Source organism: Thamnophis elegans, chromosome 4 (genome assembly GCF_009769535.1).
Source record: "Thamnophis elegans isolate rThaEle1 chromosome 4, rThaEle1.pri, whole genome shotgun sequence".
Classification (NCBI taxonomy): domain Eukaryota; kingdom Metazoa; phylum Chordata; class Lepidosauria; order Squamata; family Colubridae; genus Thamnophis; species Thamnophis elegans.
This window is the reverse complement of record NC_045544.1, coordinates 36244700-36262661: the sequence shown is the minus strand read 5'-3', so window position 1 is coordinate 36262661 and position 17962 is coordinate 36244700. Positions and strand designations below refer to the sequence as shown.

The window sequence follows — 17962 nt, the reverse complement described above, 5'->3', positions numbered from 1 at the left end:
ACCCTAAGTCAGTGATGGGCAACCTTTTTGGTGTGGTGTGTCAAAAATCGGCAAAAAATCGAGCATAACTCGCGTTGTGTGTCACTTCGACAAAAACATAATTTTGGGCAATTTATAGTTTAAACTACAAAAATGTATAATTGCAATATATAATTGTATTTAATAAACCAAAAACAAATTATTTAACATACCTGCTTAGTAACTTCTTTGTTCATCAGTCGATTTCGTATGTTGCCCTTGATATTATTGAACTTGTTTGGGGTGCCGTGAACCAGGGCTGTGGAGTCGGCTGCTTCCAGCTCCACGTCCTCATCACCATGCCGCTCCAGCCCGCCCCTGCTATGAATATTCCTAGTGACGCGAGGGCGAAGAATATGAATATTCATAGCGGGGGCGGGCCGGAGCGGCATGTTGATGAGGACGTGGAGCTGGAAGCAGCAGACTCCACAGCCCTGCCGTGAACTGAGATAAGTGTGGTGCGGTCGTAACCGACAGTCCCAGGAGTAGACTCTCTGTGCCGGCCTGACTGGAGAGAGGCGCGCACTGTTCCTGCGCTCCTCTCCTGCGGGTCCTCCCTCGCCGCACTGATGACGTGTGTGCGCACGGCACGCACGCCTTACCAGCAGCCCCTGCGCTCAGAAAGGGGCGGCGGCGATACAGTAAGTGAGTGTGGGCGGGGGAGATCACACGTCCCGCCCCCCCCCGTTCCTCCAGCACAGATTCTTTCATCCTCGGCGGCCGTGCAGGAGCCGAGGATGAATCGCATGAAATCCTGTGCGTGTCACCCCAAATGGCTACGCGTGTCAGCACTGACACGCGTGTCATAGGTTCGCCATCACTGCCCTAAGTTCTAGTCCTGCCTTAGGCATGAAGCCTGTTGAATGACTTTGGGTCATTCCCTTTCTCTTAACCCAAAGGTAGTGGCAAACCACTTTAGAAAATCTTGTAAAGAGAACTGTAGGGACTAGTCCAGGTAGTCACCAAGAGTCAAAAACTGATTCAAAGGAACAAACTTATAGCTTAATAACAATGTTTTGACCAAGACTGTGCATTTCAACAAGGTTCCTACAATGTTTTAAATAGTAGAATAAGTTTTAGCTTTGACTCTTTTTTTAGGCAGGAATGTACAAAGCTTAGAGAAGAATTGAGACTTCAGCATGAAGAAGATAAAAAGTCAGCAATGACACAACTCTTGCAATTAAAGGAGAGAGAAAAAAATGCCGCCAGAGATAGCTGGCAGAAAAAAGTAGAAGATCTTTTGGATCAGGTAACCAAAATAATTAGTTGATAAATTAATGTCACTTTTAGATTAATTGAATTGAGATTTTTGTTGCAAAATTAATTCTCTTAAAATTTGATAAAAATAGTTGTTAATTTGATATGAAATGTGTAGATTTCTCTGTATGAATATATGACTCAATATTGTTTTATTAATTATTAAAAATAGGAATGTGCCATATAACCAGCACACTAGAATGCTGCCTATAAAGGTTATGATATCATTCAGTTCTGCTCAATGTATAATGTTACTTTAAAAAAACAGGCAGGAACCATTCCAGATTTTTTTTTAAAAAATCTATAGTAAATAAGTTAATAGGTTCTAGATAAATAAATCAATATATTCAATTACAGAGATGCAAAAATCACAGTAAAGGACAAGCAAGAAATTTATTGAAGCTTATTCCAATACAGATAGTCCTTGACTTATAACCACAATTGAGCCCAAAATTTCAATTGCTAAGCAAGACAGTTATTAACTCAGTTTTGCTCTATTTTATGGTTTTCTTGTCACAGTGGTTAAGTGAATCACTGTAGTTGTTAAGTTAATAACATAGTTGTCAATGAATCTGGCATCCCCATTCACTTTTTTTATCAAAAGGTCACAAAAGATGATCACATGACTCTGGAATACTGCAACTGTCATAAATAAATGTCAGTTACCAAACATCCAAATTTTGATCATGTGACCATACGAATGCTGCAACAGTCATAAATGTGAAAAACGATTGTGTCACTTTTTTCAATGCTGAACATTGAATAGTTACTAAATGAATGATTGTAAGTCAAGAACTACCTGTGTAATTGTTAGCTGATGCACACATTTCTTCTGCTAGCAGACACTGGAGGAAGCATGTATCTTTTTTTATTCTGTCAGATGTTTTAAGAATTTCAAATTGAAACCTTTTGTGTTTCTTTTTCTGAAAGAAGTAATTTAGCTTCATCCATTACTAGTATTACGTATCATAGCTAGATACTGAAAACAATAACTAGGTATCTGAACACAAATTAAAATCCCAAGAAATAATGTATACACTAAGATTAAATAGGATATGGGATGTACATTTGTGTGTTCAATTTACACATTTTAGAAATTAATAGCAAAAGATAATTTTAATTCTGAAATCCTTTAGAACAATCCCAGTAATTCCTAGGATTGTTCCATTGAATTCAGTGGAAATTCTTCCAACGATACAAAGTAAGACTCTATTGGTAGATAATTGCATAATAGCAAGAATTCATGCTTTCATCACTAAGAAAAAATAAAATTGTTGTAGAATGTCCAGTAAAATGAGCAGCCATACTGAATAAAGTTTGAACTTGTTTTTAAAGTATGTATCTGGAAATATATCAGCCTACTTAACCCCAAGTAGTTGTGGTTTCTTCTTCTTAATTATGGTGTCATAAATGATTTCATTTTCAGTAAAGGAAGCAGGTTTGTCATTTGCCAAGATCTCCTAGTTTTTCTGGATTAGAGTATTTTTTTATGGCTGAGATTTTCTGAATTAATTTTATTATTAGCTAACGATTCCTATGAGATTGGTTCAGCAGCTACAATAATAGTTTGATTAGTACATAATTTTAATAATGAACTGATCTCTTTGTAAATTGTGATTTTAATAAAACATTAATTAATAATTTAGGAAGTATCATATCATAGATCAGTAAGCATTTTAAGGTTGTTAATAATTTGATTGAAAGAACATATGACTGGAATGAATCATGTATCCAACAGTGAAATTATCCATTATTCAATTTTAACAAATATGGTCCTCATATCCATGTTACATTTAATGTATATGGTGATGTACCCCTTATACATGCTGACAATACATCTTTAGTTTGTTAATAAATGGCAGGATATAATAACTTTCAAGTATAATTTTGCTATGGAGTAGATATTATAAAGTAAAGTTCATATTTAAAGAAGGAAAGAAAGTATTTATGAATTAAGTTGGTATTGGTAATAGTAAATTATGATGCAAAATTATTTAGAAGTAAAAATTGTATATGTTCAGTATTGAAAAATGTAACTGAACTCCCCCCCCCCAAAAAAAATCTAAACAGATATGCTAAGAAATATATTTGCCAGTTTTTCAGGAAATTATTTATTACATTTTATGCAGAATACTATTTGGGCTAAAAGATAAAATACTTTCATTTAGAAACTATATAATTCTGAAATAATTTAGATATTTCTGATTTTTATCTTTAGATTCAAAACATTTTTATTAAGTAGATTTTTAGAAATGTTCATAAGATTTATAAAACCATAGCAAAACTGTTCTGTATTAGTTTTTCTCAACATATTTCCTTTATCATATCAATATGAATGTTCTGTCTTTACTGCCCCTTTTTATTCCATCTTAGTTATTTCTGAATTATTTCTTTTATTCTTGTGATCTTTTCTTCATAGCGGCACTATCTTGGTGAAGCTTTGCATAAATCTATCAGCAATGTAAGTGAGTTGCACTTACAGTTTGTAATAGCATACAAGGGCATGCCTGTACTTTTCAGCTTGCATACTGGGCAATGTTGCTTTAAAATCTAACCCTTTGAAATAAAATAATTAAAATATTTATAGAAAGAGATTGCATATTTTCATAAAAATCTGTGACCTGCTTTCACTATATCTGTATTCATATTTGCTATCAGATATCAGTCATTCTATATATTGAAAAGAAGCTTACAGCTAATATATTTGCAAATTACATAGCCTTTTTATAAAGCATGAACTAATGCGACTCAGTTATGGATGAACTATTATAAATCTTGGACTTCTGATATTCAATTATTGTAGCAAATATTTTACGGGCAACTTCCTTTAATATGCCACTTTTTGGTAATGCAAAATATCTCTTGAACTACAGTATCATAGATTTGCTGGTATTTTTTTTCTGTTTGGTGCAATCCTATAGATGTTTCTTCAAAAATAAGAAACTTTGAGTTCAGAGATTAGGCGGTATAAGATTGCAATCTCCATGGCTGTAATTTTTGAGAAGATTATAATCATGGCTTGCACTTTGAGATGATGACTTATAATTTAAAAGTAGCATACACATATCAAGAAAATTTATTGTGGCAGCCTTTCAATTTTAAACAAGGTATTAGGTCATATGAATGCTCAATTCCGGTAAAAAAAAAAAATCAAAAATATTACGATACATGTATGTGTTCAATCAGTGGTGCAAATAACTGTTTGAGTTGCAGGTTGGGAAAAAAAGAAAATAGCATTTCTTAATGTTATGTTTATGCCTGTGACTAGAGCAGGACAAAAAAGATTGTGATTGAAACTTAGGAACAATTGTTCCTACTTCTAAATGATCTTTAAAAATAATCTGATCTTGAAATGGAAATTGGAATTGGCCCATTTCAAAGCCATAGCACTTTCAGCATACTGTTCCAAAATCATAAGAAACATTCCAATAGCATGGCAAAATATTAGTTTGTAATTTGGGCCACTAAATACATTTGCACTTCTGTTTTTGGCTTAAAATTAAAGTGTTAAGTTAAACATATAAGAAAAAACATTAAAATATGCATTTCTAACTCAAGTCAGTACAGGTAATTCTCAACTTATGACCACAGTTCAGCCCAAAGTTTCTGTTGCTAAGTGAGACAGTTGTTAAGTGAATTCCTGCAGTTATTAAGTTAGTAACATGGTTGTTAAATGAATCTGACTTCCCCATTGATTTTGCCTGTCAGAAGGTTGCAAAAGGTGATGCTGGGACATTGCAAACTGTCATAAATATGAGTAAACTGCCAACCATCTGAATTTTGATCACATAACCATGGAGATGCTTCAGTGGTTGTAAGTGTGAAAAATAGTCATAACTCACTTTTGTCAGTGCTGTTGTAACTTTGAATGGTCACTAAATGAACTGTTATAAGCCAAGGATTACCTGTATTCAAAATATCAACACGATTAACCAAGTTAAATTAATTTGATAGATTGCATGTTTCATATCTATTTTTTGTCAGTCTCTCTTATTTGTTTAATCTCCTTGACGCGATTACCTCCCTAAACTGGCCTTGAGAAATTTATTAGGATGTGATCTATTCAGCTACAGAAAGATTAGAGTTAAAGGTATTGGCAAACATTTGGTATCCAAGCTTGTGAGAGTAAAGCATTTTTCACAGATATAACAGTACCACTGGAATATTTCTGGGCAAATATCAATATTTCATGCAGCTTCACAAAATTTAGTCATCCTTTTTCCTGTTCATTTTTCAAAGGGAATAATAAATTTATAAAATTGTTTCTTGGTTAAATGGTTTATTTCATGCATGTTTGCATTCCACATTAAATATGTATATCCTTACATTTAAAGGGGCTGAATGTGATTTTTTTTTGTGGGAGAATGAGGGATTTCTGTTTATACCAAAACATTAATTAAGAATAAGATGTTGCTTGTTACAGTAATACTGTAGGTAATTTTCATTAATACATTGCTATTAGGCATTTTATAAAAAACATGATTCATGCATAATTCCTGATTAGTGCTGTGGAATGACTAAGTGAATATGGATCGTTGGCAAAGGGGAAAATAATGGGGCATTTGTGTGATTAGACTTCTATTAAAGCCTTATTCAGTTCTGGGTAGAACACAGCTCCTGTGGTGAACATCGTTAAACAATGTGAACAATTTTAGTATTCCGTTGTGTTTGGAAATTCAACGTTCAAATAGTGGGGAAAATGCATTAGATTAGGCAAGGGTATACCTTTACTATAGCTGTCAGTATTACCATTTAAAAAGCCACATCTTTCTACAATAGCTATGCATTGCATCCCAAGGTATTTTTTGGATTTTAGGAGGCAATTTCCCAGAAGATTCATTTACTAAAGGGATATTAACTTTAAAATTTCCAGAGATTCCATTTCCTCAAAGGCCTCCATAGCAGAGATCTAGCGAATATAAAAGTAAAACAAGACTAATACCCCTTTTACCCTTCAGGCTTTTTGACTTTGGAAATGTTCACGATATATAGATTTTGTTCTTCCACCTTGCTTCAAGAAAACTATCTAGTTCTACCATGCAGTTTTCTTATAGTGATGGACTACCAATATAAACTACTCTAAATGCTACAGCAGTTAAATAATATACATTGTACAGTAGCAATTTGACAGGCTTTTTAAAAAAAAATCAGGAATCCAAAGGAGCCATTAGCTCAAATTGTTTCCAGCCGTAGAAGCTGGATGATCTTCTGTCTGAAATACTCTAATGTTAAGTTTCTGAGGGTTCCATCGAAACAGGCATATAATCAATTTGTCATAATCCATATATCTCATTCTCTGTGCTAATTTCAGCAGTATAGATATTGAAAATTACTTCAGTTACAATGATTGAGAAAAGATTGAGAACCCCTGCTGTAGTGGATCCTATAATTCTAAGATTTTATAAAAGAAAATGGTTTGGTAGAAGGAAACTCAAACATTTATCCAACATCTAACAGAAGGTACTGAATTTGTTACAAATGCTTTTCTACTGCACAAATAGGTCAAGGGGGTAATTTGAATTTCACATTGCCCAAAGCAATGAGCCTCTGTTGTGTTGAAGCAGCTGTGTTCTCAGGAAAATGGTTTTGTGCTATGGGTATCTCCAGACAAAACTACTTTGGGGACCACTGATAAAGTAAAGCAGTTCTGCATGCACAGACATGTGAAGACAAACTCTTTAGAGTACCCACATCCTCCTGAGAATACTGCTACCTCAACATTTCAATGATGAATTCTTTGTTCACACTATTACATTTGACAGAAGTGCCTTCAGAAATTTTGCACAGGTGTAATACATTTAGCATTTATGTTATCTTCTAAATGAAAGCACAATAGAAATCTTAAATCTGAATTAACTTGTGTATTAATTCTTTCATCTATATACAGGGTATCTGTACCTTCACTGAATTATTTGTGAGTTCATCTGTGTTAAATAATACTCTTGTACTATTTGGCATTATGATCTTCATAATAAATATTTACAGACCAATGAAGTATAATGCTTGCGCTGATCATATGAACTAAATTTAATCAGTTTGCCCTACAGTTAAGCTATTGAAAGCTGATATACTATGAATGAATCTAGTGATAGTGCCTGTGGTCTTTACTAGTAATTACTTTATGTGAACTTATTCAGAGAGCGACAGTAGTACCAATATGATATTATAGTAAATATTGGAACATTACATACTATTGTAGTGTAATGTGGTTTGATAGAAGAATGCAATTGGATCTAAAAGCAGCATAGCTCTTCCTTCTGATCTCAGCTGCAGTACTATTTTCTCCTAATCTCAATCTCTAATATGAACTTCCCATCCTGAAAATACCATGTAAGATCTGTACATTACTGTGCATAGTTAGCACATCACTCAATTTATAACTGAGTTTTAGTAAATTATCTACCATAGAAAGGTGTGGATTAAGCCACAAAATCATAATATGGAAATAGGAATTACAAATTAGGGGGATTACATATTATTTTTCCTCCAGAGTTTAAGGCATTGTATATAGTACTTCTACTGCTTTTCTGTAAAGAGATGCTTGTGAGGTGCATTTCATGGTCAGATAATACCAGATGTAGTCAACTGAGCAACATGTCTAAATAGCAATTTGAAGCTGGTTGTCCTTAGTCCATAGTTTGAATACACTAAGCAGTACACTACATTAAATATAATATATGATTATTCTTTTTCAGTGTCCTAAACAATTCTAGAGGTAATATAAAAGTCTAATATTAATTTCTTTGAAATTATTAGTAATTTACTCTAGAATCCAAAAATAAGATTGTAAACCCAATTGAGTTCATTAGAATTCCTGCCTAAGTAAGTGTATTGAAGATTTTTCATCTATTATTTTTATGAAGCTATCTTTTTGTACTTTTAAGAAGACTTTCTCTAACTCTGACTAACAAACTTTAGATATTAAAAGAAACTGTCTGAGTGCTTTAAACTTGACTTTAGATATCTGAGCATGTCACGGACAGTTGGGGAGAGGCAGTTTATAGAATGCAAAGTGGCAATCTTTGTAGTAGTTCTCCTATCTTTTGTAATCATAAATGTTTGTTTCATGTTATAATGTATACCCGAACATTTCCTAAAGAAATGTGTTGAACAACATATGCCAGAAGATACGGATGCAATGTTTAAAAAGATACAAAATTTCTGTGTACATTGTACATTTCCTCTCATATCTCAAACTGCAACTCGGATTGCAGTTGATTAGTGGACTAGTCACATGTTTATAGATTCTGTACTTTTCCAAAATTAATCTTAGTTTTTAAAAAAAATCTATGCATACATTTAATTAGAATTTTATTTTGATATTTCTGTGTCATTTTGCTTTTCTGTGAATTAGATCCTCTGCTAAAGCAAACCTAGAAATGCAACTTTCACAGTCTCAGAACACAATGCAACAATTGCAGGCACAGTTTAGTCAAGAGCAGCAGAGACTGACTCAAGAAATTGAAGAACTGAGGAAGAGCATCAGCAGAGACATAGTCCATGAAGAAGCACATATCCTTGCCTTTCAGAGCATGGAAGAAACAAAGAACAAGAGCAAAAGGTGTTGTGTTAATGGGGGTTGGCAATATACACATTTTCAAATAAAAGGTCATTAAAAAAAGAAACATGAACATTATTTAATTAAATATTAATTTTTATTTTGAACATCAAGAGACCCTCACCTATTTCATCTACAGTTGTCTTGGAACCAAACACTTTGCTAAATAGCATCCAGAGTATAGTGAATTACTGCATAAGATAGGGAAGCTACAGATAAGATTCCATAAGATAAAAACAAACATAATTTTATATGCTTCATTGTAAGAATATCCTCATACTGATTTACTTCTCATAGGAACTTGAGGAACACTTGCAACAGAAGTATTCAGAAGAACTTCAAGCACTGAAAGATGCACACAGACAAGCGATGGATGTTTTCAAAATCGAAATGGAGCAGGAAGTGCAGACTCTTCGCTTTGAATGGAAGACGAAGGGAAAGCAATGCTTGGTACTGTACTGTACTTTCATGTCACAATTTAAAATGTAAGCTTTGATTTAGAAGGGCAGATATAATTTTCTCCTGATACACAACAATGTAGGAATTTGGCTTTAATTTTGCTAACAGTACAGAAATGGTTGCCATTGTCTTCTTATGGGCTGTTTTTTTTGACTTTCAAGCTAGTTTTTAGAGTTTGGTGGCGTTCAATGTAAAAACTTTTTGAAATCGACCAGCCTTCCTAGATCATCGGCAACTTTCTATGTTTTGGAGGACATACATACAGAGTACAGAATAGAGAATAACAGAGTTGGAAGGGACTTTGGAGGTCTTCTAGTCCAACCTTCTGCTCAAGTAGGAGATCCTATACCATTCTGATAATGGCTGTCCAATCGCTTCTTTAAAATCTCCAATGATGGGAGCACCCACAACTTCTGGAGGCAAGCTGTTCCATTGGTCAATTATTCTCACTATCAGGAAATTCATTCTTAGTTTAGGTTGGCTCTCTTTGAAACCATGTAGGTTTTTAAGATGAAAAATAGCATTCCTCAAGGTATTCCTTGAAGGGCAATTAATACCTCACAGTTTATAATATAAATAAGATACTATAATTCAGTCTTTACAATTGTTATGATTTATCATCTCTTAAATCAAGTTGATGACTCTGCTATGAGATTTTTCATAAGATTCTGCCTGGCTAAATAAAGCTTTTCCATAGGTGTTTTAGATAGATGTGTTCTGTTTTGATATTCTCCTTTTTCATTATCTTTGATAATGTAAAGTAGTTTCTTTAGTGTTATCTTTATGTTTTTTTCACTATCAATATCAGTGTCTCATTTCAACAGAAATAGAGCAAAATCAGACCATAAAGAATTAGGGAGAAGTATCCACATCATTAGAGAAACTCAAGGTTTGCAAAAATACAATGCAGTATTTAAAATTTCAGAGAAACAAATCACTAAAAGTAGTAGTGGTGATTGCTCAATGTCATCAAATTGAATATTAGAAAGAAAAGAGAATACTGGCTTAAAAGGAAGATAATGAATAATGTTTCCTTGAGCCTTTCCCAGGTGATATAATATACTTACCTTGTATGATTCGCTTATCTGGTTGCTATTATTATCTCTCTCAGCTTGGTTGTTTTCTTGCAGACATTTCACTACCCAAACTAGATAACATCATCAGGACTAGCAACTGATGATGTTACTTAGTTTGGGTAATGAAATGTCTTCAAGAAATCAAGGTCAGAGACCACCAAGGACCCCTCATTTCAACCCTTATCTACAAATATTCTTTATTGGCTTTAATTATCATCATCATTATCTTCTTGGATTATTTTTGTTTCTCTTTTTGGAATATGCAACTGATGTTCTTTGAAATATTTGCTTCCAGTTTTGAATGTGCATGGTACAAAATATTGAGTTGTAAGTCTTTTAAATATAGATATATAAATATATTACATGTTATGTAACATCCTAGAAAATAGTATGACTCCCTGAAAAAAGAGCACTTTTTCCAGAAATAGAAATTATATTTCTGGTCTAATAATATCAAGATAATAAGGATAAAGCAGAATGTAAAATATGTCATCCTTTATTCTGGTATTTTGCCTTTATGAGTTTCCTTCCAATTCATGAGTTCTCTACACAATTCTTTTATACAAAGTTCACATACTTGGATATGAACAATTTTACTTCACATTTTGAAATGACTTTCTTGCTTGAGCAACATCAAATTTTGAACAACAAAAATAAATTGAAAGTGTGGATTGCAAATACCATAAATATAGAAGACACAAATTGTGGTACTCTGAATGAATGTCAGGGTAATACACTTATTATAGAAGGTTTTCCCACCAATGGCTGGGAAATAGTAAGGAAATCAGTGAGCGATTGTATATTGTATATTGCATTCAGTATACGATAATAATATGTATACCCATCAAATATTAAATATTTATGAAGTATTTTACAATACTTTATTTATATCTCTCAGCTTCTTTGCGCTCTGAACTGAATCACCAACATGCTGCAGCAATTGATCATCTCAGGCACACTCATCAGCAAGAAGTAAGCAGCAGCTAAAATGGAACTTGAAAGAAGCATAGAACTCAGCAGGCATCAGGTATATATATACTCTATGCCCTAAAGATTATTAGCATATTTAAAACTAAAGGCATATGTGTTTGACCTTTATTTTATCTTTTTGATCAAGAAGTAACAAAAAAGCTATTGATCCAAAATGATATATGGTATTTGAGTCATTTCCAGTTAACACATTTGAATCTGTCCAGTATTTCTTCGACATTTTCTGGTCTTTTAAGGCATTGGCATCGAGCAAGGCTTGATGTTCACCACTGTTGATCTAGTTGCCAAGCTCATTGCCATTTAACTTCATTGTATTGCTTTTGCATTTAATTTCCAGGTTTCAACCATATATTAATATACACTAATTGTAAATTAGCATTAAACATGTTACTATGTTGCTTTTGAAATGAAACATGAAATTGTCCACATGCTATAACCACATGCTGCAACTAGACCAATCTAATCATGTCTGATTTAGCATTTACCTTACACCATCACCTCAATGGTAATTTTTTGACTGGTGTAATTGTAACTACTATTCCAAAGATAAGTAACAGAATTAAATGACAGCAGCAAATTATCAAACTAGAAAATGAAGACGTTTGGCAATAAAAGTTTCCCAAACTTTGCCAATAAAATTGAAAATCACAAATTGCAGAAGATCTGTAAAATGAGTACCCAGATTTTTGGGGGCAACATGCTGACTCTGTAAACCGCTTAGAGGACTGTAAAGCACAGTGAAGCGGTATGTAAGTCTAAGTGATATTGCTATTGCTGTGTGCTCTGTCTGTCTACCCACCCACTTACTCACATCACCATCCAAATCAAGAACCTGTATCTCCATTATGCACTGCCTGCTTCCTTGTTTTATCAATCTAGGATACCAATTCCATTATTCTGTTAATTTATATTTCATTTGCCATTCAACCATTCACTCTCTACCCACTAACATTCCATTCCCTCTCTTCAGCAATAAAGATTAAAAGAGGATGTAGATGAATTAAAGAGATAAGATAGTTGCATAAAGAAAAAAAGTGAGAATAAAAAAGGATAAAATGACACAGGGGAAAAATAAACAATGGGATGGGGGGGTGGGGAGTGCTGCTTAAGCATTATGAGAGAATTAAATTGAACAAGCATCTCAAACACCAGCCAATTATGGCAATCCTTGGGATAATCCATCTCTTTCAGCAGCAAGTCCACAATAATTTAAACCAGCATCTTCCAGAATGCACTGTATATTTTATACTAATGTCTATAAGCTTAAAGCCTGATCATTTATGACTGAAATTTCACTCATAGAATGCTTCTACAGGAGAAGGGCTATAGGTGGTTTCCCCCCCCCCCTACTCCCCCTGTTTCCCTGAAAGAGATTGGGGGTGGCAGGAGAAATCTGTATTATTTGTTAGTTTTAGGAATCACTTGTGGCAGTAAAGTAAAGTAAAGAGAACTTGAGTTCAAATCAGCTATTTTATTTACAAAGAACAAGTCTGGATCTAAACATTTTTGTTGAAATATGTTTTGGTGCTAAATAAAGGTGAAGGCATAATAACAAAGATAATATAGTAATTGTAGACACTACCAAACCTTCTGGACAAATAACAGAAAACCTGAATTGGAGATCAGTCTTAGTAGACTCTCTAAGTCTGGGGGAAGGGGGTGCTTGTGTTGGCTGAAAAGATGAAAGCACAGTCTTAAAACCTCAATTGCAATCTCATAATTCTTATTCAGTATTCCATTTAACTTTATATTTGATTTTTCACAGATGAAGAGGAATAAAGAGAAGACAAGAATCCCCTAATTTAAGGAAGATACATTGTCATTAAATCAGGAGTGTACAACCCATGGCCCACAGGCTGCATATGATTCTGGACAGCTAGTAAAGTAGCCCCACAAGATTGTAAACTTTTAACAGTATTATGTGATGCATTATGTATTAATTAATTATATATGTTATATGTGGCCCAAGACCATTTCTTTCCACACAATGCAACCAGGCAAGCCAAAGGTTGAACACCAGTGATTTAAATATTCTGTTTTTAAATACAATCTAAAGTCTAATAAGGAAATAGAAATATTTTAATAAAAAAACTGAGTATGTTTTTTTCTGCAGAATGAATACACTATGCAGAACTACTACAAAGTGTTCTTTGATTATTAATATTTGCTTATTAGGAGAAAGAATTTATGTTGCCGAATATCAGATGTACAGGATGACCTGAGGCATCGAGACCACCATATATCAGAATTGGAATAAGGAAATACTTGCTTTGCATGGAGAACATAAGTGCATTAAACTAAGGAACTGGAGTCAAAGGGAAGGAAATTCTACGAATACGTAGCGAATCTAATCAGCAAATTAGGTATGAGTATTTCTGATGTCAGGTAACAAGGTCTAATTAATGCAGTTCCTAAAGCTGATAACCTTTTTTTTTAACTTTCCATGGAATATTTTAGGTACTCAAATTCAAACTGCTGTACTCATCAAATCTAATATCGATTAATGTAAAAATGCATTTAGGCTGGGATGCCTGTCATATGGCATTGCACATTATTCTAGACATTAGCAAGTGAAAAAAACTATTTGAAAATTTAATTAAACAAATTTGTTTGCTTTTCATTATTAAAGCATTAAAGGAGATGAAAAAAAATTATAAAAATAAGCTAAAGGTTGGAGAAATAGTAATTTTTCAATTATCAGTATCACTGTGCACAAAGCCTTTTCAAATATCAACATTAATGAACCCAACTGACATAAGAATAACTGTTTTTAACATAAAATGAAACAGGCTACATGAACAAGATTTAAGCAAGAAACATGAGAAAAAGTTGGATGTCATGACAGCTGACCACATCAGAGAGAAACAAAGTATGCTGGCAGATTTTAATAAAACCCAAGAGCTGCTCAAGGAAATTAATTCAGCTTTGCAAGTTTCGTAAGTTTACTCCCTTGAACAATTTCATATATGGGCTGAGTTTGAGTGAATAATATATAACCATTATCTGTTTCCAATTGATACTGGAGAGGCATAGGCTTGTAAAATTACATATAACTGAGAAGCTTAGTGTATCTGCTATCTTGACAACCATTTCAACAAACATGCAGAATTGAACCCATGGGAAAAAATAAGAAGACATCCAATTCATACTTTCACTTAACCTTGTAATATATAAGTATTGGAAGCTAATACAAAATAAAAGTACAATGGGCATTCTCATAAAATCAATCAGTCAGCTAGATTGAAGCAGTTCAAACAGTTCTACACACTCTTAAAAGTATTTGGAAACTTCAATTACTTTCCCAAATGCAGCAGCCGGCATGGCTTTTTGCAAGCCTAGTTTTGCACATGTGTCACTTCTCCTGCGGGGAGCAGCATTGGACTGATGATTTTCTGGGTCCAATTCAAGGTGTTGGTTTCACCTTCAAATCCTATATGGCTTGGGACCACATCTTTTCCCAGTCATATCTATTGATCCACTAGTATGGGGAGGCAGGAAAAGCTATGGGGTCCCCTCTCCTAATGAGGTCCATCTAGCAGGATAAAGAAGGGCCTTCCTCATGGTGGCTCCTCCCTTATCACTGCAGACATAAGATTGACCCACACTTTTAGAGTCTTTTCACAAGGCCCTGAAGATATGGTTCTGCCAACAGGCCTAGAGACCCAAGAGTGATAGGGAGCCAATTAAAAGGCTTGAATGATTGTTATTGCTGGGGTGCGGTGGGGAGTAGTATTGTTTTGGTATTAAGATTTTATCCTTGTAAGCTGCCCAGAATCACAGAATGAGTTGGGCAGATTTTTTTTAAAAAAAAAATACCACCATTTAATACATCCTTTCATTAGGACTGAACATCACACTAAAGATGCTTGGTAAGCCTCTTATTTTATTTTTGTCCTCTGGTTAAATTGATGCAATATTTTTAAAACTAATAACTCCCATATTACATAATGTTGTATATATTAATGGTTTTAATTAACTGTGTCTTCCCACAACATCTATGCCACCGTATGATCCTTATATTTCTGTGTTTCATGTTTCTCTTTGTAAAGTCAATTTCATTATACTGAAGCTATGTCTTCTAATTAAGTTTCCAGTTTACTTTCCCAGTTATAAAGCACTGTTTTATCTTAAAATAGTCTACACTCTCATTTCTTTTTGGATACTTTTATTATTGGAGAAAAATATGTCTTTGGGAGGGAAATGCAACTAAGGACCTTTTAAAATTCTCAAGCGTTATGGTTACTGACTAATAATTATTGGCTATCTTTACAGTGCAAGGACATAATAGATTGTAAACTCTTGCCCAGCTCTTATTCATCTGAGTCTGAATCTTAGAGAATAATGTACAAGCAAAGTTAAATAGCTGTTTGTATAGATATGCTTTTTTTTAAATGGTAAGATTCCATTTGTAATGAAATTTGAACTGACAAACTGCCTGAAATAATACTGTTTTCTATTTAAGTTTTGCTTCTTGTAATAAAGAAGCGTAGAGATTTCTGTAAGAAGAATAGTCTAAACTAGCAGTCCCCAACCTTTTTAGTTCTGCAGACTGGCAGCGTTAGAGGTTAGGGGAGAGGGGATGGTTTTCTGTGTGTGCCTGTCGCTTGGGCAAATGGAGCTTTGTGCACTCACACACTTGCCTGTCGCTTGCATATCCCAAGGGTTGGGGAATCTGGTCTAAACTGCCTCTTCAGGAGAGGATAGAAGATTTTGTTCAATATAATATTTATCATAAAATAATGAAATCAAAATTAGTTTTACTATATAATAACCCAATCTTAAAGCAATAACTTTGGAGACATGACCACAAATAAAAGCTGAAGATTTTAAAGTATAAAAATATTTCATAAAAGTTTTTAAACTTTCCAAATATAGTCTATCTGTAATTAGGGAATAAAAGAGTTATGTTACTATATGAGCCTGGCTGATAGAAAATATGCTATGTAGTAGTGACCCGAAGATGTTCTAGGATTAAGCTTGAGAAGATAGTGTTAACAACTTTTATGAATTCTGGTAATCGTCAGAAAACCTGATTAAAGTTATGAAGAACTTTTAAAACCAAAGCAGAATTTCAAATTTATGTATAGTAAGAAAAAGGCAATTGGTATATTTAATATATATTTAGCATAATACAATCTGAACATCTCTTGCATACTCTGGAATTCAACTGGAATTCATAAATTGACACTAATCGAGCCAGATACAGTATTCTAAACTATCTTCCAATTGGGCCACAGAGCAAGTTGGCAAAAGGTCTTCTTCAGCTATTAAAATCATTTGAGAGGATAAAATCCAGCTTTCAGAATATATACCCTCTTCATTTATATGGCCTCCCATCTTTCAACCAACTCTGGGCAGTTACCAATTAAAAATTAAAATACATATAAAATCATTTTAAAACTATAAAACTCAGCCGATTAAAACATTAAAAGCAACAAAAACTTGACACCAATTAGTTCTAATGTGTGTCCAGGCACTTAGGGGAAAACCTGAACTCTATCTATCTATCTATCTATCTATCTATCTATCTATCTATCTATCTATCTATCTATCTATCATAATATCATAATATAAAAACTCCATCAGAAAACTGGTTCTTCAACTGCCTCCAGAATCAATGCACCTAATCATATGAATCCATCATATCAGCATATAGCTTCAGTTTGTTCGATGTTTACCCTTGTCTGTTAGAATCCATATAAAAGTCCAAAACCAGAAAGCAATCTGAAAGGTTAATTCAAAACTTATTAATCTTTCTACAAATTCAAGGGTCTGTTTTTGGCCTTTCAGTATTTTTCTGTAAATTATTTTTTCCATTCACTCCTTTAATGCTTCTTCACTGTCTTTTTAGAACTTTTCTGCAATTTTCTTAATTTCTGCTTTCATTCTGTGGTGTTTTGACTGCTTATACTAACTTTTTTTTAGTTAGCATGATACTTTCTCACTCATTAGTTGATTTATTATAATTTTATTATTGAGGTTATGTTGTTTTAACTGTAAATTATGACAGCATTTTCTTTAGCATAACCAACCAAAAGACGTTTATAGGTATAAATCTATACCTCTTTTTATATATAATATTTATTTATTGAATCAATCTGATAATATGGATTTATAGTATTATCTTTTAACTTTAACTCACTACTAATGCATTGGTGATAATTTTGTCTTTATAAAGTTTAGAAGAAATGGAAGATAAATATCAAAACAGGGAACCAAGGCCAGAAGACCTGAAGCTTATTGCAGAGCTGAAAGATCTGATTGCTGAGAGGGATCAGCTGATAAAGAAGCTGATTGTAAGATAATTTGGTGGGCTTTGTTTTGAGCATGTGAGATGCTAGTATTTTTTTGTCAAATATTCCAAACATCTATTACATGTGAAAGACAACAATCTAATGAAAGTGACTTTCAGTTTTAATCTCAGTTATCTAAGCTGCACACACAATTCCACATCTCTTTTTACTATTAAACAGTTGTTGGAAATGTTACTTATAAAATTGCATCTTTTGTACTATAGATAAATCACAATGCTATCGAAATTTTAAAACATTTGGGGGGAGTATCTTTTCCTTCCTGGTTTGCATTTATATAAACAATGTCTATT

General features: G+C 33.5%; 1 protein-coding gene across 1 annotated transcript in view; it reads left to right on the top strand.

Moving 5' to 3' along the window:
- Positions 1 to 17962, top strand: part of FAM184A (family with sequence similarity 184 member A) — a 51346-nt gene that overhangs the window by 26134 nt on the left and 7250 nt on the right. The window contains 11 exon segments of the mRNA XM_032215082.1: positions 1117 to 1283; positions 8644 to 8843; positions 9131 to 9254; positions 9257 to 9283; positions 11267 to 11343; positions 11345 to 11395; positions 12113 to 12117; positions 13537 to 13612; positions 13615 to 13721; positions 14148 to 14294; positions 17537 to 17667. Coding sequence (XP_032070973.1) covers positions 1117 to 1283; positions 8644 to 8843; positions 9131 to 9254; positions 9257 to 9283; positions 11267 to 11343; positions 11345 to 11395; positions 12113 to 12117; positions 13537 to 13612; positions 13615 to 13721; positions 14148 to 14294; positions 17537 to 17667 — 1112 coding nt within the window.